This window comes from Micropterus dolomieu, linkage group LG14 (genome assembly GCF_021292245.1).
Source record: "Micropterus dolomieu isolate WLL.071019.BEF.003 ecotype Adirondacks linkage group LG14, ASM2129224v1, whole genome shotgun sequence".
Lineage (NCBI taxonomy): Eukaryota > Metazoa > Chordata > Actinopteri > Centrarchiformes > Centrarchidae > Micropterus > Micropterus dolomieu.
This window is the reverse complement of record NC_060163.1, coordinates 7,984,703-8,009,036: the sequence shown is the minus strand read 5'-3', so window position 1 is coordinate 8,009,036 and position 24,334 is coordinate 7,984,703. Positions and strand designations below refer to the sequence as shown.

The window sequence follows — 24,334 nt, the reverse complement described above, 5'->3', positions numbered from 1 at the left end:
TGAGGGAATGGCTCTTTAGCTGCCAAATGCTCCGCTAGGTTCACCAGCTAGTTGCTACACTACCGTTTGGGTCTTTAAAACTTTTTCGCAGAAATAACACTGATGTAAGCAGTGAGACTGAACCAAAACAGCATCAGCAAGGTGTGGGCCGTAAAACCATTTCAATCGCCTTAAAGACACTAAAATGAACCAAAGAATGAAGAGATTGGCTGATTATTCTTGATGGGTTTGTCACTACAAGCTAAACCTTTTACATTTAACTTGTAATGCATCCTTTCGACTTTTTCAGTCCCGATACCAATACGTAGGCTTTGGGTTTCCACTAATGCAGAGTACTGTTCCGATACCAGTGTAAAATGATTACACTGTAATGCTAACTGTGAGGAAGAGACTGGGAATCATTCTTTTGTGTAAGGCAGCATCAGGCTTGACTGAAGCATTGCTTCCTATGTAAAACAAAATGCCATGTTAGCTCTCTTAGCAAAATGATCTGGTCAATCGGCACACTGCTGATTCATCGTTTAGTACGTGTGTAATTAAACTGAAAAGATCAGACCCATAGATCGGCCCCTTGTCACGATACCCGATCCAGCCATTTGAGTCAGTATCGGGCTGATATCTGATATTGGTATTGGATCTGTGCATCTACATTAAACATAGTCATTTGAGCAATGGTTAATTTAAAAATATTGATTAGTGCAGCTTTAAAAACAAATTTATGCTGAACTGCTGGTCCACTTTTGCTCCGCTGCACTACTACAGGGGAGTTTATCAAAAACCAATTGTCTCCAGTTGTTTTCACTGCTCTGTTCTAATTCAGGACAGAAGCAGGACCAACGCATGAAGGGTTTACCCCTGCATGGGCTGGCACGGCAACAGAGCCGCTTATATTTTGCTAAGCTGTACTGGGGATCTAGAAAAGAGGAATGCGGCCACGGATAGGGATCATAAAAATAGCTAATGTATGGCAGGCTTATGGTCCGTGCCCATAGACACGTGTATGCATACATGTTTTTCTCAGTGTTTGAGGCCTCTTAGTGTGAAATATAAGCCCTTTCCCCTTGAGACAGTTAAAAGAGGATCTCTGAGAACAAATGTAATCATAAAATCATAAAAAAGAGGCACCTACTTCCCAACTTCATCAATGACAGGAGCTGGACACAGTAGAAATGTGTCTTCTACGCCGGCCGGCTTTTCATCTAGGAGGCAAAGACAACACTCGGATGAATGTACATTCCTCAACAGTACATTCATCCTCCTCCTCCACAGTCTGAACTATTTAGCTGTGCATTTTTTTCATTCTATCGACTTAGAAGACAAATACTACACAGATGTTTATGGATGTTAAAAGCTGATATTTTTAATTTGTTTATCAATGTGTGGAGTTCACAGGTCGGTGCGCTTGCGAAAAGACTGAAAATGACAGAAACAGAGAGGGATATAAACTAGGAATAAAAAGGAAGATGATCGTCCACACTTAGTCATGGTTCTGCTTGAGGTTTCCACTTGATTGGGTCTCTGTTAATATTATTATGAAGAGTACAGTCTAAACCGGCTCTATGAAACGTGCAATGAGATAACTTTTGTTGAAAGTGTATGTGTACTTACTGACTGTAATGGTGTCGTTGATTTTGAAGCTGCAGAGCACCTGGTTGATGTTCCTGGCATGGAGAAACCCATTTCCTCTCACCACCACTTGGAAAGACTCTGGTTACACAACACACATTGACATTTCTACATTTAAGACACTCTCTGCCAGGCAAAATTAACGTTTTATACTGTATGTATTGTGCATTAGGCTCATTTTCATGTTTAAGACTGCACAATTACATTTCACACCCAGCATGGTTAGAAGGGCAGTATTTAAACTCTGAATGACTTCCTCCATTAATTCAGTTTATGTGCCCGTTAGAGGACAATAACATTTGAACTGTGACACCAAAATAAAACTGTACCAACACATCTGGAAATATGGGCCACAGTCCTCAAATCTTAGAACTGTATTGTGGTCATGTGAAAAAAATCAAATAGAACAAATAAAACTCTGGATTGGCATGCACAGTCAGCTATTTTTCAAGACATTCCATACATTTATTATTTATATGAAATTACATTAAATATGTATGAATGTACAGTATATGGGTATCTATTGTGTCTATGAACAGTACTTGACAAAAAGGTTACAGTACGTGCATTTCATCTAACTTATTGTCACTGTTATATACATGTATCTAATATATTTCAAGCAAAAAGACCAAGATACACAGTCCATTATGCTGCTTGTGTTACAGTAAAAGAGAAACACATTAGTTTTGGGCCAAACCTCTAATCTAGCAGGGTATAAGGTTGTCAACTGAACAGGCAAGCTAGTTAGTCATGTGACTTTATAATTTATGAGCCCTAATTTGCTAGCAATTGGGCAGAAGGAATCTGAATAAAGAAAATACAACAAAATCAGCCTTTCTACCCCACAACTGAGCCACTCAGCAGTTATAGTTATAGTTGCAATGTTGCTTGTAACACAGAGAAAACACTCTGCTATAAACGTATGAAGATGAGACTGAACCTGCAGGGCCGACCTGGATAGTGCAGTACACAAAGTCGCAGCAGAACAGTGACTGCTATTCATTTTCAAGTGAAATACTTTTCCTCTTCAAGGACGAAAGTAATTCACTGCTTAATAAAAGACAAAAGCAGATGTGAGAAGCAATAAAAAGTCCCTCTGCTTTTGCCATAAGTGTTTAATGAACCCCTGCTTTTATCTGTTCATTTGTGCCTTTTAATGTCCATTTAATGTTGCTTTAACTGTCATAATCTTTCTCTTGGCAGGACACTAAAGGATGTTGTCTACTTTACATTTAAGTTGTAGCCAATGTCACCACTGTCACTCTCTCACAGTCAGACCCTATAATATATTCCCACTGCGGTACCCTGTCCCAATAGATTTCCTGTAAATGACCTGGATGCCCATTTATGGGCCATTTTTCTGCCTGGGATTGTCATTACTGAGGTGAGAGGCTGGGAGACCGGGCACACAGTAATGAAATTAACACAGTTGAAGAAATGATGGGAGGCTGGCACCGGTGTGGATGACCCAGGAGGGACCCACTTCAGTTTGTGTGTGAGTGTGTGTTTGAAGCTCCCCACCTCCTGCACACACACTGGAGGGCTCGGCTGCCAAAATCTCAATACAGGATTTCTTGATGATCTGGAGGGGAAACATGGAAGAAAAGACAGTGGCCATTTTTTTCTGCACTTCTAGTGATGCTGGCTTGTTTGCAACAGGCAGGTTTGTGAATTTTTACTGTTAAAAGAGTCGAGAGCTCAATATAAAATTCTGTAGGGATCTTTAAGAATGATGTTCTTTCGTTAATCATACTGTCACATTGTGCCTCTCACTTTTGAAAACTTTCTGCTTCTTGTGATGCTTATTTTGAATACTATGGTCACATTAGTCAAGGCACCAGGGGTGTGGAGATGAGAAAAGGGGGTTTGAACTTCTCACTCAAGTTACTTTTCATGTGTTACAACTGCTACAAACATTTTGCATGAAGTAGTCCTTTTCTAGCATGACCGTTTGCTAAAACCCCTCTCCTAATCAGCAACAGTCAATCCATAGCTTAGCAACTGTATCTAAAGCACAGTAGACCAAGCTTTGACATGCTTTCTCCACATCCCAAAGCGTTATGCAAGGGGCTGTAGTAAAAGTGATACTACGTATAAAGAATTAAGTGGGTGTTCTACCAAAAACACAAGAGCAGAAGTTTAAGTAACTGATTAAACGCCACAGAGGTTCAATAGCTGGGTTTCCCTACCAGCCAGCCAGAAGTGAAGAAGTCTCTTGGATGAGAGATGAAACCTCTCTGAGTATCTACCAAGTCCAGTTGCCCTTGATTTGAACCTTCCTTCGATGATTCATTAAACTGTGTTTTTCTCTGCTCTCAACATAAGCTGCAATCATTAGCATGGCTAACTAGCTTACTACCTACAGTATTAACTGAGAATTACTTCCGAGGTCAAGGAGCACTTTAGCAACTACCAACATTCTCCCAAGGTTACTTGTTTGAAACTACAAACAACCTAAGCTGAGTGATTTGGAAACAGCGCTTTCAACCAACTCATGGAGCCTTGTGTAACGAGACCTGACGATGCTCAAAAACAAGATGAGAAGATTTTTAGCACTATTTTGAAGAAATATGAAACGTTAAAATATGGGGTTCCTCCCCAAGAAGATTTTGAGCATTAAATACTTAATTTCCTGCATTCTGGAAACATTTTCTGCTCCAATTTAGGGTGGAAATGTCTTCCTTTATAAAAAGTGGAACAAAAAATTCAGCTGGGAGATGACAAATCATAAATAGAAAAATATAACAGATGATAATGCAGTAAACAGCAGTCTGTTGCACAATGCACGTTTCTTCTATATTTAATTGCTTTGCATGTTTTCTTATTGTGCAAATAAACCTTTCTCAAAGCATTTTCGTTTCTTAGTTAACATCTCTTGCTATTTTTCAGAACATTTTTAACAGATACTTTCAAAAAGTGAGGGGGACAAAATCAGCCATTTCAAAATGTGGTGGGGACATGTCCCCAGCGTCCCCAGTTAAGGCTTAAAAATCTAGCTAGCTACAGCTGCTAAAATCTGCCCGCGACAGTTGTCATTTCAGCTGTCAAAATAAATGGTTGCCAGTGTGAAATAAGAAGCCTACTTTTGTCTATGTCTAACAATTTTGAGTGTTACATCTGTAACGTTATCGATGCAGACTCTGTATGTGTTGTGCAAGGATTATATGAGAGAAAAAATATTAACCACGTCACTCTAACAAATAAACAGGGAAACTGATGAAAATATTAGCGTCTCTTGTGAGAAACACAAGATGAAGTGGGCTTACCCTGTTTGTACTGTACTCTCTAGATACATGAATGTGTTCCATTAGCCCAGTATGCCTACACACAGAGACAGTTCTGCCTGCCATGTATGAAAAATACTGTCTGTCTGAGTTGAATCTTCCACCAAAACTTTGACAGTGGGCTGTACAGTAAACCAAGACACTTTTTATCTCTTGCATTCTGAAAAGCAATGTAGATGTGACTGGATTGAAAGGCTGATGAGGAACAAGGTGGGACGTAAGTTCTAAAATATACTCCTGTTACAGTAATTGAGTGAGTTTTCTGTGTATTTATACTTTGAGTGTTTTCTAAAGGTTGCTCTGGCACCCAAGGGAGTGATAAAAGGTGATTGAGCTAATGCAGGACAGATTCTAGATAAATATATGAATGTGGGCGTCAGCATGGCCTGTTTGTGAGCTTCATCTACGGGAATGCTTCCCTGCACAGAGAGGAGTTTATTTACCGAATCAATGACTCCCCGGAGGGCGTGGAAGCCGCCCAACACAGGAAACACATGCTCGATGGTATCTGCAATGGTGGCCAGCTATAGGGGGAGACAGAGGTGTTGGTTATTATTGACTAAATTAAAAAATAAGTATTTCACAAAATGATTAATAAACAATTTACTGGATAAATTATTTTTCTGCAACTGTGGTTAGAGAGACACCTCCAACATTCAGAGGTCACATCTGGTTACTAAAGGTTACTAAAAGACAGAGAGAGAGAGAGCAATATCTTTAGGTCTCAGATATCTTATATTAATGACGTGGCCTGCCTTGATGAAACTACAATGTTCTGAAGATGGACTACAAAAACCACATCTTTGCACTGCGCCCCGTGTTGTTTTAATGCAGGCCATCTGAAGGTGGACAACAAGGTGGAATATATTACTTCATAATCAAGATAGCAAAAAGGCATAGCAGAAAGGGTTGTCACATTGAGAATGCTTGCTCACACTCACCCTCCTCATATTATTCATATTCATCAACATGAATCTGAATTGTATGTAAACAGTGTTTCCCACAGAATGACACTGTAACTGTGGCGAGAGAGAGAGGGGGAGCGAGCAGAAGAGGCTGCTGAGTGAATAGCCTAGTAGGCTACATGGGCTGCCTGCAGCTCTGTGATAAAATACAATTTTACACATAACCTAGTAAAAAAAAAAATCGACAATGTGGCGGTCAGCGTTGATAATGTGATCAACACTGACTGCAACTTGATCATTGCCTTTATAAAGGTAAGGGTGTCAGCATCTGTGACTGAAGTAAAATGAATTAATGATATTGCTGAAGGCTGGCAATACATACATGCTGCAACATTGTCCTCACTCATTTTACAAGAATAGTAACACAGCTTGCATAGGTCTCAGTTACTGTTGACAGTTCAAGACATGTGCATATTAGCGAGTTACAACATAAGAGAGAAAAGGCTTAATAGACAATGGTAACTTGATCAAAATCCTTTATCCGTTATGGTCGGTGATTTCTTTTTTTTTATTGTAGAAAATTCTAATACAACACTTTATAGCTTATTTCAACAATCCGAAACATAGAACGGTGTTGAAACAGTATTAGATTACAGCAAAGCCAAAAGAAAACAAACCAAAAGAAAGAAGGAAATTGTGAGTCTTATTCAAGAATCATAATGTGCGTCTGTAGTGCAAGAATTTTGCTAAATGTGGTCAATGGATTTTATCTTTGAGTTTGAGAACGTGCGTCGCTATGTGTAAATGTTGCCGCTGCAAGGAACTGTGGGACGGCATTCTCTCCTTTCCTTTCGTAAAGGATGGTCTTATGTACTCTATGCTAAAGGAGATATGAAAGGAAGCATTGAGGCACCTTTCCTTAGCTTTTAGATAATTCGACCAGCTCTTATCATGGCTGCCGCTGAAATACTTCCGGTTCACTTCACTCAGTTAGGAACCTTCCTAAGCAAAAAATACTTTTCGGACGCAGCCTAGGCTGCTGTCTGAATGAATGGGGAGAGAGCCTAGAACTGCACTTTCACTGGTCACCGGAACATATAAACTACATGAATAGAATCAGCAATAAAATCTGATAAAAACTGCTGAAAAAGTTTGACGACTTCGCCTCAAAATAAGGTTTAAAAAGCATTTTTCCCAACCGGTTATACTTCTACCACGCATGCGCAGTAGGCCCCTTACGTCAATGGAAACTCCATCCTTGGCTGTTAAAAGAAGAGGATTGGCTTTCTAGTGGCCTTACGGGTTTTCCCTACAGAGTTATACTGAGGATTCTTAAAGTTGTATATCTTCTCTGTATAACTTCTCTGGTATTAGCCAAGATATAAAAATTTGCAGTCCAGCTTTGTGTGTTGGCGTCTGCAGCGGCCTAAGAGGCAGCTCAGGGTTAAAAATCACTCGGATTAGCTTTCAGGAAGTTTTAAATTATGGGTTGGCCAAATTGCACAGGGGCCACTGAAAACACACTGTGCAACACAGAGGTAACAGCATTTTGGATGTTTCCACAACTCTGGATTCCTGAGCACATGTGGTATAGAGTACACACACAGTAAACTGAAAGTGGCCTGTAAATTGAAAGGCAATTACAATGAATTTGAGTGAATTTTACTTCAAAAATGTATGGAATATAGATGTTGAAATGCTTTACATGCAGCACACATTTATTGCATTGGCATAGGTGTTACCTGTGTCTCATTGAAGTCTTTGACGCCAACACAGTACACAATGGCTCCAAGAGACCTGGCCCTCTCCGCCTGTCGAAGAAAGAGGGAATAAATCTATTACTTCCAGAAAACCGGCACTCTAAGCAATGTGAGTATTTTTGCCACCAGATGAGCCCTGTTACTAAAGCGTTTTTTTGAGTTGCTACCTCTTGCTGTGCAGTAATAAGCTGATTTTCCTGCAGCTCTCCGTCTGTCAGTGCAATAATCACGCTGGCTGTGCCTGGAAGAAACGTACAGACATGCTATATAACACCAACGTAATTCATAACTTAGCCTGATGTAAGTTTTCATGCGAATGAGTTATTTGATGCTTACCAAAGTTCTCCTGGTGTATCTGCTCGTTTGCCTTCAAATGGGAAGACATTTTTGTTCAATTAACTTTGAGCTTTGCTAAAAAAAGTTTGATACAAATAGCATAAAAATAGCATTATGACAAAGGCTTACCCTCTGCAATCCAAGGTGCATGAATGTGTCTCCACCAGGAATCTCTCTTTTCAGAGCGTTCAGCCCCTTTCTGATGTCCACTCTGCAGAGAAGAAAGATAGCTGAGTTGGTTTTGGATGAGGATGCATGTAAACTGCAGTTACCTGTCTTTTTCAAGGGTGTAGATGTCTCTAACCTCTACCTATCCTAAAATTTTCACCTGACTCTGTTCATTTCATTCCCTGGAGCTCTCATGCTGACTGGAGACCTCTCTGGAAACCAAGTTGCCTCAACTCTCTCACACAAAACAACAGTGAGTTTTACGCAACAGTTAAATGGTGACACAAGCCAATTTTCAACTTCACATCAGTCCAGAGAGCATCTGCTTTTACTCTGGTGTAATAGTTTTGAGTTTACTTTACGGCTGATGGCTTCTCTTGCTAGAATAACATGCACTTCTAACACAGATTCATCTTAAGGTTGGTCAGTTGCAGTTCATTATATTAAAGGGTCACATGAAATAATTACATTAATCAACAGACTGCACCCACTATGACTTCATTTACCTGTTTTCCGTCAGTTTCATGATGGTGGATGCTCTGGAGGAGAATGTTATGAAGGACATCCTCAGCATGGGACTAGAACAGAAAAAACAATCCATTATCACACCTGTCATTCATCAGCCCACACTGTTCATCAGTTTTATTTGAAGATTGGGAAGTACTAAAATCCCCACAGAAACACAGAGTTTCTGATGATATGTGCCAAAGACTGATGGTAACTGCCAATGACAAGATTTAACAGCTTTTGGCTGCTGGTTGGTGATTTCCCACCTTGCCCAACACTTAGTGATACAAACATTTCCAAATCATCTGAGATTAATCAAAAGCATCAGCTATACAAAAAGAGACATTTGTTTTCCTCAGAAGCATAAAATAAATGGCAGTTAAAATGAACAATGAACAAATATCTTCACTTCCTTTGTGATCACTCCAACATGCCTGTGTATAAATTAAAAGACACCAAGTGGCACCGTGCATGGATGTATGAAACCTCTGTGCGTGACAGTGATTTAAACATTGGTATTCAAGCTATGTCACTGACTCCTCAGATGTGGAAAAGTTTGTTACTTTTGTTTATTGGTTAAAATTTATATTTAGAAAGGCGTTAAATACGTGTAACATACACACATGCACGGCGATCTGAAGAGAGAAAAAAAGTGTTTATTGTTTGTGAGAGAAAGTAAGTTCATGGAGATTTGAGCTGTTTGAAACTTTCTCATGTTTGTTTAAAACAGAAACTTTGAGGGTCAGTTCTTTGCTGTGGCTGAACCACGAAGCTCCAGGTGTTGTTGTGGCCTACAAGCAATAAGGACAAAACAAAACCACCCACGAGCTGAAGACCGTTTGTTGAAATGTCACATTTTACACTGCATTTTTACAGCTCTGGAGTAAAATATAGTTCATATTTTAGCCACAAGAGAGCTTACAGAATAAGTGGAGGACGGCACTCTAAATGACTACCACTGACATGACATAAAAGGGATAAATGAAAATGTCCACATCTTACTGTCACACTAGTTTGTATCTGTGTGACACTGGTACAATGACATTCTGACAACTTATACAGTGTTATGTGTATATACTAGCAGATGTTTCATTAAAACATTTGCTGTTTGAATTTATGTTAATATTCATAGCAAAAGAATGGTTTGCAATCAATCCAACTTATTAAGCTATTGTTCCACCTTGACGAGGCAATCAAGTGACAAGTGGACCATCCCGTTTATGTATCACAAACATAGATAACAGATAACAACATGAACCGTTAGGACATGAGTTTTCGATCACATAAAGAGGCTCAATTGACGAATACACTTTACAGTCTGATGTTCAATATATCAATTAGGGGCAGTTATGCTGCTGGGGGACTGCAAGATCCTATTAGTTTTATCATTTCAAGCCCTGTATAATGTTCCTCTAATGGCTATATGGGCCTATTCTACTTATAACATTGCCATACATTTGTCCTAGTAACTCACGCTTTCGTAACTAGTGACCTTATTGAACTCTATTGAACAGAATGCAATACATGATTGTTTTCCAACTCAGATCAAAGTTTTAGACAAGGAGCTCAATGGAGCTTTCTATCATTTGCACTCATTATAATATGATTTTAGATTAGATTAGAGTAACATTTCGGGGAAAAGATCTGAGTTGAGATGGTGCAGTGTTTTTTGAAGGTGGTGGATTTTGTAGGCCTTGCCCATTGAGAGCATCCATCATTCTGTGCCCTCCTCTAAGTCTCAAGAGGCTGTAAATCCCAGGCTATCCGACACATCCAGGCTTTCCAGCCTGTAGTCACTGCTGGAAACTCACTTACACCACTGACATCAGCTCAGCTACTGCAGAGACAGAGTGAAACATCAACCTGGATGCTGAGTGACTTAGCATATGGCCAGCTGTAGCTGTAGGGACAGATTTTATTTTACTTTACCAGTGTGACTGCTGCTTAAAGTGTGCGTTTCTCTGATGATCTACATCTCGGGGCTCCAGGAAGTCGAGTACAGAGGCAACAAGGTTGTTTAGTAACTAGAGACTTAAAGTCCAGTTATGAAACGTTTCCAAACCTTTTAAGTGTTACAATATACTGTCCACCTATGTAGATCCACTTACCTTTTGAATTTCTCTGCTAGATTCTCCACAAAGTAGTAGATTTCCTCCCAGTGATTCTTCACACTGCCGGACCTAAGACAAGGAAAAAGAGAAGACCACTCAAATAAACAGCACTCATGTCTAAGAAATTAAACTTCAAAGTATACACACACCAACATTAAATTATGAGTTTACAGCAGTCATGAATTAACATACAGAAAATTTAAAAGCTTTCCTCAAAGAACACTAAGAACAGGATGAAACAAGAAATATCCTCAATAATTCCTGTATGTGTCTTTGAGTTACAAATGGTTTGTTCAGCAAGAAATACCTTAAGCTATCTGTCAGACACACACTATCCTCCATATGGTATAGCAGTCAAACAAGAAAAATACAGCTTTGTTTTGTTAGCCAAAAAAAGGCAGGGTGTAAAAGCATTAGCTCCACAACATGAAAAACAAGCTGTATTCTGGACAACTTTAACTTTTAACAGTAACTTTACTATCTGTCGCAATTATTTGTAACAAAAAGTATTGTTTGTTGTTTATTTAATCGTAGGAATATTGTTTTTATTCCATTGTTGCTATCAATACCTACCCTGCTGTTTAGCTGTTTAGCTAGCAACAGATTAGATACTATATCCTTTTTTTCTGTTACTGAAGGATATTATGCTGCATTCACGCCAAGTCATAATGTGGAAACAACATGTTATGTATGTGATGTTCCTATCTAAGTATGCTGAAATAATTTGAAGCTTAGTGATTTTGTCCAAGATTTGTTGCTGAACTAGTAGGCTACATTCCCTAAAACTACTAAAATGTTGCTTTACCTGACATGTTATCAGGGTTAATGCTTATAAAGAACTAATCTAGGTCTTTTGTCCGCCATATTTCTGTGTAATATGACATGTATAATTTGGCAAGTCGTGTGACACAACTTCGGGAACAGTCGGGAACTCATTTTTCCACTTGTTCTGACACCACATGAATGCAATGTAAAACCTAAATTTCATAAAGAACATGGACCATCCTGTTTAAGTATCACAAACACCATTGGGGGAATAACTTAAATCGATTAGCCAATGCAATACCTTAAGGGCCAGTGAGAGTACTCTTGAGATAAAAGAGGTTGGTGGCTTGGTCTGGTGTGTAATTTAGCACCCTCCTGTATCCTGAATGAGCCCCTGAAGGCTGAGGAAATAGGTACTGGTATCCCCAGGGGAATGTCCATAAAACTGGACTCTTATTAAAAATTTCCTCTGGGGAGATTTTGTGTGTGAGTGTGTCTCTGTGTGTGTTTGTGGCAATTTTATTAAGTGTATTTATAAAGGAAGCGGGCTTCCGGCATGATGTGACCCGTCAGCAGGTCAACCGTTAGCTAACGAGCGAGCCAGAGAGATGACACATGGGAAATGAGCTAATTGACTGTGGTAAAACTGGAGGCCTGTTTAGAGGATGAAGTTTACTTAGAATAAAGTGCAAGGCTGACTGAATGTTATTCTAGGTGCTGACTAACTGAACTAGCCAGCATTGATGTGTTGCTCTTTCTCTGTTTTGGGCAAAAGGTCAACACCAATTTTTATCCACAGGGATTAATCGGATTTACATGCAGGACGTCCACTGAGATGTCTCAGTGATATCAGAACATACAAATGTGACTTTTTAGGTCTATACCTTTATTTTAGCACTTAAATGAGTGTCATACATTCAGAAATTAAGAAGGGAGTTCAACTCATAATGCAGGAGGCAACAATGGGCCTTGAAATTTAAATCAGCGTATAAGGGAGTTCATGGGAACAAGACTAAACACTGACTCTGTTATCCTAGCTTACCTTTTAGTTGTTCACAGCACACTCAAATACTTTTGGAGAATCACGTCTAGACATAATAAACAGAATGGACTCTTTCTTGCATATGGTCTTTTCAAGCTGATGAGAAAACATTTGTTCAGTAAATGAGATTACTACCAACAAAGTTGATTTTCTGTGTAATGCGTTTTGATTCCTTTGATATTTGAAGATACAGGAACCATCAAAGTCTTAGTCTTGTGAGTTGCTTTGGAAAAATAACACCAGCCACATGGCCAAAAACTTAAAATGAATATGAGTTGTGACTAATGTTATTTGCCACAAGGTTTTACCCTATGGTGTTTTTGTGTTATTGCTTGGCAGTGGAGGGGTAATTCTTGGGCCATGTTGGGGGGTAGACAGAGCCAGAGAATACCAGGGACTTTCCCGTCATGCCTCAGTCATTTAAGGCTCCTTATCCTGCCAACAAGACTCAAAATGCTCTTTCTGGTAGACCGGACAATGTGAGAAGAATATTGTGTGTCCGTATTCTTCAAATCCTCAATTTTCCACTTTAAAGTGGCAACAAGAAAGCTTCTGATTGTCGCATAGCTCATTTAATATGTGAAAGAAGTTGACAAGAGTTGTTGCTCAGCGATCGCTTTTGCAGATGGAGAACTTCTTGGCCTTTGAAACAGCTACAAACATTTCAAGGAGAATCAGAATGAGCAACAGTAGCCAAAGTGAGAGCCAGTTCATACTCTTCATCAACTTAAAATCCAGATTGAATCCTCAGAAAAGGTTGAGCTGCTATAAAGGAAAGCAACTTTCTGAGTAAAAACACCAAGAATGTTGCAGAGTAGAGCACTGCACCTCTGCCAAAGTTCAGGTTTGGGTTCCCATGGGCCACCCATTCGGAGGATTTCTAGACCCTTACTCCAAATACAATAAAAGCATCCACAATAACATGTTATGTAAGTTCCAGCTCGTCTAGTCTTAACAGCTACAAATGAAAAATCCTACCTAAGCATATTCTCAGTGTTGCTGTTGATCTGGTGACATGACGTGTTCCACCACATCAAGGCTTTACAGCTTTACATTCCTGTGAGGGAAACTGACTGAGCAAAAAAAGAGGACAAGACCTTACAAGCTAAACAAAATCCTCCAAAAATATAAAAGCTTGAGGTGGAGGAGGAGAGGTGTTTTGCTTGGATGTTCAACAAAATGTGCAGGGCAAACAGAAATAGTCACACAAGAATTGCATACACACACACACACACACACACACAGACAGCCTCTGATCTGAAGGAACTGCAGGAGCCAATTTTTTTTGTAAATCGTTCCATTACAGCAACAGACGAAGGGGTAAAAACTGGTGAAACTTTCCTGCAGCTAACAGTCACGTAGAGGTGTGGGGATATTTTTTCTGAGTATTTGTTTAACATCAGGGTGAAGCTGAGGACTCCCACCTTTGGTTTTCAACTGCTTATCTTTATTTCTGAGCCGCAATAGCTCATGTTTGACTTGGAACAGTTCAATTGTCTGAGGTGGCTGCAGTCGTGGGACCGAGGCCTAGCTTGCAGTTTCACTCACCTGTCCAAACAACATTGGAAAAGGAAGTGGGCCATTTCATTCTATGATTCTTGATGAAACCATTTTATGCAGTGCCTTTTCTCCCCTCAATGCTTTGATCTGATTTTAGTGGAGTTGTGCTGTAAATTTCAGCGGTTTGGGGTCTGGACACAGAAAACAATAGATTTCAAGAGGCGAGGGGCGCTACCATTTGCAGACAAAGTGATAAAGCCCAACAGCAGTTTGAAGTTATGTCACAGCAAATCGTCAAAGCCGAGTGACAGTGTTTTTTCGATTGGACAGATTGTCTGGGCAAAATGAAGAGCATATGTCTGGCCTCACGCCATTTGAGGGCTCAGAGAAAAAGAAACAAAGGGAAAGAAGGAAGGAAAGAAGGAAGGAAAGAACAAGGGAACGATGAAGAGCATTATCGATGAGATTACAGTAAATTCAGCCGAGTGGGAGTGAGATCATGTGAAAAAACTGTTGGCTTGGTCGCAAATTTGTCTGCCAGAGGAAACATGCAGATGATTTGATGAAAACTTCAGCTGTGAGGCCAAGATTCTGTTTGACCTGCTTCAGTATGCTTCAGCCAACACAGCTGGCAAACACATCAAAACTGCCTGAAGCACCAACACCAACAGACAACCAAAGCAAGGCGTAAACATGATAAATCAATGAGCATTTAAATTTGATCAGTGTTACTGCTAATGTTCCAGTGTTGCCAAACGGTTAGTTTGCGGCTGTTGGCCAGATTTCAAATTCATTAAATTTTGAATTAGCCATTAATAACAACATTATAAGCCATTTAAAAACAAATCAAAAACCAGGCAGACAAAACATAAAGAATAATTGTAGCGTGAAAAATACAGAGGAGATAATAAAAGCAGGCACTTACAACATAGCAATGTATGATGTTATGTTACAAGGACAAAGGTTGTACAGTAACAGATAAATCTGGAAGATGACACACTGCTGTCCTCAGCGTTTTTGTGAATAATGGAGTTCTAAGTGGGGGAGATGCTGGGGGAGTTTGTACATTAATCAGGTTTCATGGCAAAATTCTTTCAGCTAAAAATGTTACATCTTCATGCTCATGGAGTATGCCACAATATTGGAAACCTTTAGGTTTGCTGTCCAGGATCATAAGGGCTTGTTTATTGACTGGGTTCTACTGTTTCATCAGTAGCAAGAGACTGGTTATAGTTAAAGACTTTAAACCCAAGGACAGGAAATAAACAAAGGAAAAAACATTGCATGACTGTAGGGTGAGCAGGATGTCCTCTACAGTCTGAACTCAGTGACTCCTGCTCTGAAGAAGAGAACTACAATAATAGCTACAATATTAACTACAGTTAACATCTAAAACGCTAGGGTGCCCGTGTGTCTTGGGGGTTTTAAGGTGCTGACCATTCTTCATCTCTCACCACCTAATTTCCTGTTATCTCTCTACTGACAGCTCTCAAATAAGGGAACAAAATGCCTCTCCCCCCAATACTTACATCATTCCAACATTAAATGTGGTGATCTACTGTTTCCAACTAGCTGTGGACACAAAGGGAGGCAATACGCATCGTTACTGTTCAGTGATGCTGAACAGACCGTGTCAGGGGAAGAAAGGAATTTGCTAGATGTCCCGCAAGAGTCTGAGAAGACCTGAAGAATAAAAACATCTTCAGTCATTTTTAAAAATGTCTTTTTCTGCTGGCTGGGTGAGAGTGTGAATGTGTGTGCTGAGGAGAACACAAAGTTCAGCTGGAGGAGGGGAAGTAGTTGGACAGAAAGACAAAAAAACAGTGAGACAGAGACAGAACAAGAAAAAAAAAGAGGGCAGAGAAATAGCAACAACAGAGCAAAGAAGAAAAACAAGTGGAGACATTAAAAGGGTATACCACATCACATCATCATACTGCTGTGGAGATGCATACAGCAGTAAAGCAGTCCTTAGAAACAGTGTGTTTCTGTGTATTAGGTTTTTAACGACACTTTACAACTTACTAACTTTAGATTTATGCTTACCATTTCAAAATATGGCTGGCTCTGTGAGGCTGTACTGTACAGAGGTGATTTGAGCAAAATGCTAATGTCGGCTTGCTAACATGCTCACAATGAATGAATGTTAACATTCTTAACCATTTGTTTTTAGCTTGTTAGCTATGTTAACATTTGCTAATTAGAACTACACACAAAATACAACCTGAGATATTGTTGTGATATCTGGACCAAAGTGGTGGACCAAATGACAGAATGCTAACTAGCTAGCTAGCTGGCTAACATTGAAATCCCTAAAGCAGTGGTCGGCAATAGGCGGCGCGCGGCCAGAGCCGGCTGCCAGACTGCTTTGACAGCAAAGAAATAACAAATAAATAAATTGATAGCGGCTGGTGCTGAAATAGATTTCAGTCATGACAGCTACAGTTACTCACACAATCGCTTCCTCTTAAGTGATAGTGCCTCCAAAATATAAGAGCGAGCTTTTGAGCTTTTGAGCTTTTGCTTTATGTTGAGTTTATTGAGAGCTTTTACTTTGCAGAGTTCTGAATGATATTCAAAAGAGACTCTGGCTTGCTTGACACACCTCTGAAAAAGCCGTCAGTAAACGTGTGATAGGATTCCCCTGAATTTCCTCAGGGAAATGAAAATAAGCATCCATAGGTTTATGAATCTGGATCAAACGCCGGGACACACACACACTGCAGCACATGCTTTATTGTGGGCATGTGCAAAAGTGTCCTTATAATTAATTTAGTAAGGGAGAAAAAAATTCCCGCAGTTGGGTGGAATTGATCCTACAACCTTCCAAACGAGAGTCCTGCACAGTACTGACTGAGATAAACATGTACACAAGTATACAAAGATTTGAAATAATTTGACTTTGTTCTGGCCCGCCATGTAACTGCTTGGAAAAGAATTTACCGACTGCTGCCCCAGAGCCTCATTGCTAGCATAGGTTAAAATTAGTGGAAACCAAAGACTGGAAAAGTAGAAAAACATTTCAACATTTCCAAAACAGAGCAGCAAAGTTAGGTGATTTAAGCAGGTGATTTGCAGTAAACGAGTAAAAACTGGTATAGCCCTTTAAAAACCTGCCACTTATTACTTTGGTCAAAATTTTTGCATTAACAATGGGCCAGATGACTGTGTTTCACAATGTCAAAAATGCTGCTCATAGTGACAATCCCATGGAAATCCTCACCTCAGCTCTATGGAGCACTTTAGCGTCTTTCAGCTCATTGTTTTGGTTTTACGGCACACAGCTTTACTGTTTGGTTGTCTCATTGTTTAGAGCCGCAGGCAGCTGTTTTCAACTAAAAATCTTGAAACCCCCCCACATAATTTCTGTCCGGCACTAAAATGCAGACAGACAAGGTTAGCAAATAGCTGGTAACAATAATGGAGCATTTAGCAGCTAAAGAGAGAAACAGAGTTAAACAGGAGGAAAGCTGTGTCGTGTAAATAGGCAACTGCTAAAAACGACTCTTTTCAACTTATGGTGGTAAGTCCAAAATATATCGCTGTTGTGTTTACAGCTTGTTCACACTGTTTTAAGGTGCCTTCAAAGGAGGAAACAGTTGATGGTTCCAAAAGCGGATTGTGCTAAGGGCCCTAAAGCAGCCATTCTGAATGAAAGGGAATTGTTGACTATACCTGCAATCCTGAAACTCTAGCAGATGACACTACAGCTGAAGCATGTTTGATATTAAGCCTTCTTTAATTTGTCAACCAAAGCCACTCTCAACTACCCAGCAAGTACTTCTCTTCCAGAGGGCGACAGGATGAAAGTGTGTGGGAAAAAGCTCCATCGGCCTTGAAGGTTTAGCGGCTCTCAGACTCATTCTCACGGTTCAAAGTGTCGAAGAAGGAAAAAAAAACTCCCCTAAGGATGCTGTCTGCCATTCCAGCTGGGCCTACCCACACCACCCCAGCCTGCAGCCAATAATGGTGCTTCAATTTAACTGACTGGGCACAAGGATTTGTTTGTTTAAAACCACTATAATACTTTTACAGCCATTGCAGAAGTCAAAGTCTTTACTGTGTGAATGCTGAGCTAATGCTGCACGTCTATTCCAAAAAGGAATTGTGTGGGGAAAATCGAGCAGGTAGAGGGGCATTTTAGATGTGTTAAATCACACAGATGTTTCTTTACCTGACCTAAAATGTAATTAGTAATGCACTTTTTACTGTAGACTGATTTGGATTAGGGTTAAGGTGGCATTCATTCCCATTAAAACTTCTGGTCTTGTTTTTGTCCCCGGGGTCTTCAGACAGCATGATATCATTTAACAAGACATTTCTTCCTGCTGAAAACACTAAAGCAACACGCTGCATATGGCAAAATGACAAAACACAGAGTGAGTGTCATTCCACAGCTAGAACGTATTCCACAGCTAGACACATCGAAAATATTTATGGACTGCAGCTGCATCTTGGTTTTTCCGCTGACTTGCCAGGATTCAGGCAACATGACCCAACGGGCAAACAGTGCGCCAACTTGTGACTACATCCACAACAAACAACACAACAAACAACAAAAACATTTTGCAGCCACGATTAGTGCTAAAAAATAAAGACAAGACAGAAATGGCTGTGATTTGGCCCAGGCCTCCCAGAGAAAGATTATTATTAATAGCAGCAGTAAAGTGTGCAATAATAGTGTATCTCTAGGCTACATCTTAAAACAATGAAACTGCAGTAACACCAAGTGTGGCGATGATGACTATGGATTGAAGAGGTAATGAGAGTCTGGTGGAAACAAGAGAGAGATAAATGGAAAGCGCTTGTTGAAAAGAATCGCACACAAGCAGACACTGACACAGAGTGAAAGAGGGGAAGACAGCTTGTGAGGCTACATGTGTCTGTTTGCATGCCTGTTGATCTCTCAATGATCTCACTTTGTAATAATAAAATGCTACTACAAGGCTTAGACTTTTTAATCTTCCTTAGCTGATAATGTTATCCAGTGCTACTGTGGAATTACCATGTGCAAGAATGTCTTCAAATTTGTGCCCAATTAAAACACAAACAAGATGGTTAAATGCCATTTTCATCAAGCGGTGAACATTAACATTTGGCCTATAGGTGAATTCCTTTGTCTCCCATATGAACACACCCAAAACCATTCCTCTGGCTCTGTGCTCCATATAAAACAGTTTGCTGCTTCCCGCCCACTCTGAATCAGCAAATATACATCCTTGTATACATATGCAGCAGTATAGGGCTTAAAGGTATACACCAAATGATCACAGTGGCTATTTTAAGGCTTATAGTTTAATAATTTGAGTTAAATTGACCAACAAGCAAATCTCCTCAAAACCTATTTGCCCCAAATTCAAAAATGTGTCTGGAGTTCTGGGTGGGAAACTACAACTACCATCAGCCACTGGCTGTTAGATTTTGGTTGTGCATAAATTCTTAGCCAAGCTAGCCTTTGGTGATCCTCTGAATTTACCTCTAGTGCCATCATAAGGTCAACATTTTAATTTGTCCAATTCGTTGCTGTATGGCCAAAACGAAGGACATTCCCCTCGGCCTTAGCAGTACTTTGAGTTAAGTGCTAATTAGCAAATGTTAGCATGCCAACACACTAAACTAAGATGGTGAAAAAGACAAAACATTACACCTGCCTAACATCAGCACATTATCCTTGTCATTGTAAGGATCTTAGCATGATGACGGTAGCATTTAGCTCGAACACTGTATATACACGCTGTGTATATAAAAAATCAGACTCACAAAGCTGCTAGCATGACTGTAGATTCTTCATGTCTTGTTTCTGTGTCACTTTATTTAGTTAACAGTAGTGGAGAAATTAGTTAACTGCTATTGTATGTCTACTTACGATCCATACACCATACACCACAAAACGGGGACATGATGTCACGTCGTTAACTGCGGGTGGTGGGATGTGGCTATGGCCCATACGTTCCCACATCTTATTTAATGAAAACATTTATTATCTTTTATCAGCCAAGGATTGGGAATTGTTTTGTTTTTTCAATCAACACCCTTGTTTCATCAGGTTTCATTTGGATTTTGTGTCATTTTGACACCGTTTTTGTTCCTGCCTGAACATCATACGTGTTAGCAGTCTCCCATTTACTCCAGCATCTCTATCCTTCTAATTATTACTGCCTTCGCATTAATGTTGCAGTTTAACACCTGTGTGCTGCTGGGACTTGAAGGAAAATCCAGCCTCTACATCTATTTGGTTGCTACCTTTTATTTCTGTCACTGATTGTTTCTGTTGCTGCCTTTTGACACCTCATGCGGTTTGTATCAACCCTACTTTCCTTCAGGATGTCATATATACTGTAGTTCTGCAGGGCACTTAACTAACTTAATTTAACTAAAGCCCACATTTTCCAAACCCTTACCCAGATGTCCCAGATTCAAACTGGCAGCCATACGGTCATTAGTCACCTTCTCTACCCTTCATGCTGCAGCCACTTATATGTCTCAGAGAGCACTGTCCTACATGATCGAGCCATGGCATGACATCATCTGCCCGAGCAATAAATGCCTTTGGAGTCGACTTTATGAGCCAAGGCAGACACACAGTGCCCGGTGTGTTTCTCACTCTTGATCAGACCCATCCCAATCCCATCAGCATAACAATTTGTCTATACAATTTCTTTCCAGCAAAACACTACCAACCCTATCTGCAGACGTAATGTTGGTATCGGAAAATTCTGCAAAGCCCCAGATAACGTTCAATAATCATGTTTTTAAATGTTTTAAATGTTCAAAGAAACGAATGACATTCCCATCAGCTTCTTTGTGTTAAGTGCTAATCAGCGTGATTAGCATTCTACGCTGACATAATAAATTAAGATGGTGAACATGGTAAACATACCTGGTAAACTTGTCATGCTAAACATTGTGAGCATGTTAGCATTTAGCTCAAACCATCGCTGTGCCTAAGTGCAGCCTCCCAGAGCTGCTAGTGTGGCTGTGGACTCATTAAATATTGCTAAATTATTAACTCACAGCTTGTTAAGATTTGGTTATGGCTTTACTTTTCACCCCTGTTACATACTCTGATTAACCATAGTGCTCAGTCTAGTCTATTGTGCTACTCACTATAATTTAACTTCCTCTGTGTCCTGTTTTGCCTGACGTCAAAGACTAATCAAACATTTATGAAGTTTTCCCCTTAGATCACTTTATTAAAAATATGATTAAAGAATGGCACCGAAACCCTCTGTATCTCTTGTTATTGCTTTATAATACAACATTTTGAGCACCCTTCGGTGGTGACCAATGATTCAAACTCTCCAAAAAACCTTGCAGTAGTTCTTTGTGTCTTACATTGATGAAGGAAGGTAGTATAGTGTCTCCTGTTCTACATACTGAAACTCCTTCTCACACACTGTACGCCTTCCATATGGATCAACCAGGGCAGAAAGTTCAGACCGTGTCTCATAAACCCAACTCAGGCCTGAGGGATGGGGTTGGCTGAGACAGGTCTCTAATGAGCTTCCCCTAGTTTGAAGTCCACAGCCAAAGTCTAAACCTTGTTAATCACCCCGGGAGTGGGCACCAAAGTATGCACACGAGCAAACAATAGCATCTGACATTGAAAAAAAAAAGAAGAAGCTGTTTCCTTATTTGCAGCATGTGTCAGTGTTTACCACACAGCGCTAGCCAAACACAGCCCTCCACATCTGGGGAGCAGTCCCATGTTTTGTGTCCACTTCAGGAATGAAATGTCAGGAAAAAGTCAAAGGTGCTGTGAATTTCAGTAGGTACAGCAAGGCACTTACACTGTCAACAGGCACTGACTCCCGCTGGGGGCTATCAGCCTGAAAAAGTCCTTTTGATAACACCATCCACCCAGGGGCATATGAGATGTTATAGAGACACCAGTGATGCTAATCTTCATGAGACATCTCATTTTTTTTAAACCGCAAAAACAGGCTTTTTAAAGGTGTTGCGTGCAACATTTTGTTTTCCAAATTAAGACCACATTTTCCATAAAAGTTGTTGCTTCCTGTTCTTTCTTGTTTCCCCTACTGATTTCTGGCATTGTTCCATTAGTGCAAGTTGAAGATACAACAATGCTTTAGATCCAGACTGGGTAATCTCAAGATAAAACTAGGCAGACCGAGCAGCAGTGCTGCAATAAAGTTTAACATTGCTTGGATATTAGGTCTCAAAATGGCACAGAGGAGGATTCCAGTATTGCATTATGTCAAAAAAACACAAGTAACAAAACCTGAATAATAAAAGTGTGCAATTGAAGGCATTCAAAGAGAACCAGGCACTCTAGAAGTTTCTCCTAATTTTCTCTGACATTTTATTTTCTCCCCGCTTAAGTCCACCACTAAGATGTCACATAACCACAACATTTTTCCTATGTGGGCGTACAGAGAGTGGAAATGAAACGGTGAGCTGAGCAAAGAGCAAAAAAAGTCCCCTCTGGCATGGGTGGGAATCAAAGAAAGGCCTCTTTGCCTGTTTTAAAGGTTTATTTTTCAGGAGAATTTCACAGTGATGTGGAAAAAGCCGCAGCGGGTTTTAACATGCAAAGAAGGGGAGAGATATCATTATTTTAGCATCCAAATAGTCACCACTCTTTTCGCTTATTAAGCAAACTGCAGTCTGCAAGTCAGCCTCCTCTCTAGCGTCATCCCGCGCGCGCGCACGCGCACAGATGCAGCGGTGCTAATCAGCCCCCCGATAAACTTATTTGATACTTTTTTAAACAGTCGTGTTAGAAGCTGGGACTTTCGTATCATTCACCTCATGTTTGGAAAATAAACAGCCTATTCTGTCCTCACTTACAGCATGAGCATGACACAAACCAAGCAAAAAGACCGCAATAAAAGCCTTAACAGTAACACGAAAAGTAAATGCAGATGTTAGCTTTTTTTTTTTGGTGTTTTGCTAACTCCTTTCACCGGAGAAACTGCTACAGGCTAGCATCCCAGTGATATTCCTAACAAGTCTTTATGATCAGAAAACAGTTCTCAGCTGTTTCTACTTACTTATCAAGCACAAAATACAGGTCAAAAGCGCCCTGACAGGAGCTCTCCTCCTCCTCTTCGTCCTGTTGCTCCGGCTCGGATCTTGCGGATGGAGAAGAGAGCAAAAATAATCCCAAGAAAATCAGAACAAGACGCATGTTCAACAAAAATCTCGCCATTGTTAATTCCTTTGTGGATGAAAAGAAAAAATCAAACCACACCGGTTTAGTGTCTTCTTACATCCCAGTTATATAATTAAAGATGCAGAGATGCAACAAAGACAAAAGAGAGGATGCAGGCGATGCTTCCACTCTTTTCCTTGGAGCTTTTAAATCATGACCTCCAGCATCACGGTCAAAAAAGGCAGCTGGAGAGATGCTTTCTCTCAATGGGAATGATTGAAAAGTAAAAGTTTCAGATATTTCAGAGTCCACATTCAGTTAGAAGGGAGGAAAAGGTTTTAAAAACAACCTTTGCGGGAACGAATCCAACCCCGTGTCAAGGGCAGAAATGGATAAAATGATGGAATGGGTGGTTCTTTAAAAAAAAGGATAAAAGTTTCCTGTCAAAGTGTCAAAACTGGTTTAGGTCTGAAAAAGCCGAATGAACTTGGGTAATGCATAGCAGGGTTGGCGCTGGAGGAACTGGGAGCCCGGGGGACAGACTTGGCTGAAATGGACCAGGTTTCATATTTCAAACTGAGGAGGAGAGAGAAAGAGGAAAAATGGGTCAGGATCCCATTTTGCGCCTCCCTCACGTGGCAGACTGGCGCATTTTGCGGGGAATCGGCGCAGGGCGGAATGGGATGATAACTGTTACTGCTGTATGCTGGAGCCTATTGTCATATCTTACCACCCTTAAACCAATGTGTGCATTTATGTAGTCTCTCCTCACTTTGTCCTCAATAATCACAACAAGTTTGTTTGCTTACACCGCGCTGCTGCTACCAGTTAATTACAGCAGCCGGGGCCATGAACGGCAACATCCTCTGTTATTACACCATGAACCAGAGGCTGTAATGAGAGGGGCAAATATATACTGTTGCTGATATTCAAGGAGTAGCCTACAACACTTATAACAAAATGTGTTTTTGTTGTTCATCAAACATGGAGCTGATCCGAGCACTGTTAATCAGTTGAAAAAAGTATACTATTGGGTGAAGTTGGAAGGATGGAGGCAAGGGCGTCACTTTGTGTTGAAAAGTGGTGGGGACATTGGGGTTCAGATTAGGGGTATGAAGAGACACTTAGCTTGCGAGAAGTCAGGATATGCGATTTTAGGTTCACAAGAAGGAGACGAAAAGATCCTTAAACAGTGTTTCAATATAGGCTACTATA

General features: G+C 40.2%; 1 protein-coding gene across 2 annotated transcripts in view; it reads right to left on the bottom strand.

Annotated features, from left to right (window-relative positions):
- The window catches only part of antxr1c (ANTXR cell adhesion molecule 1c), a 40,955-nt gene extending 17,302 nt beyond the window's left edge, over nucleotides 1-23,653 (bottom strand). The window contains exons 1-11 of one of the 2 annotated variants that reach the window (XM_046069106.1): nucleotides 23,019-23,653; nucleotides 10,695-10,766; nucleotides 8,586-8,657; nucleotides 8,041-8,122; nucleotides 7,912-7,942; nucleotides 7,743-7,816; nucleotides 7,558-7,626; nucleotides 5,354-5,434; nucleotides 3,148-3,208; nucleotides 1,609-1,707; nucleotides 1,130-1,199 (exon numbers count right to left, since the gene is read on the bottom strand). In XM_046069106.1, coding sequence (XP_045925062.1) covers nucleotides 1,130-1,199; nucleotides 1,609-1,707; nucleotides 3,148-3,208; nucleotides 5,354-5,434; nucleotides 7,558-7,626; nucleotides 7,743-7,816; nucleotides 7,912-7,942; nucleotides 8,041-8,122; nucleotides 8,586-8,657; nucleotides 10,695-10,766; nucleotides 23,019-23,176 — 869 coding nt within the window. In that variant the 5' untranslated portion in view covers nucleotides 23,177-23,653. Of the gene's footprint in view, nucleotides 1-1,129; nucleotides 1,200-1,608; nucleotides 1,708-3,147; nucleotides 3,209-5,353; nucleotides 5,435-7,557; nucleotides 7,627-7,742; nucleotides 7,817-7,911; nucleotides 7,943-8,040; nucleotides 8,123-8,585; nucleotides 8,658-10,694; nucleotides 10,767-13,482; nucleotides 13,578-23,018 lie in introns of those variants that run through there. The other variant, XM_046069107.1, reaches the window with a different exon arrangement.
- Nucleotides 23,654-24,334: the final 681 nt, after the last annotated feature.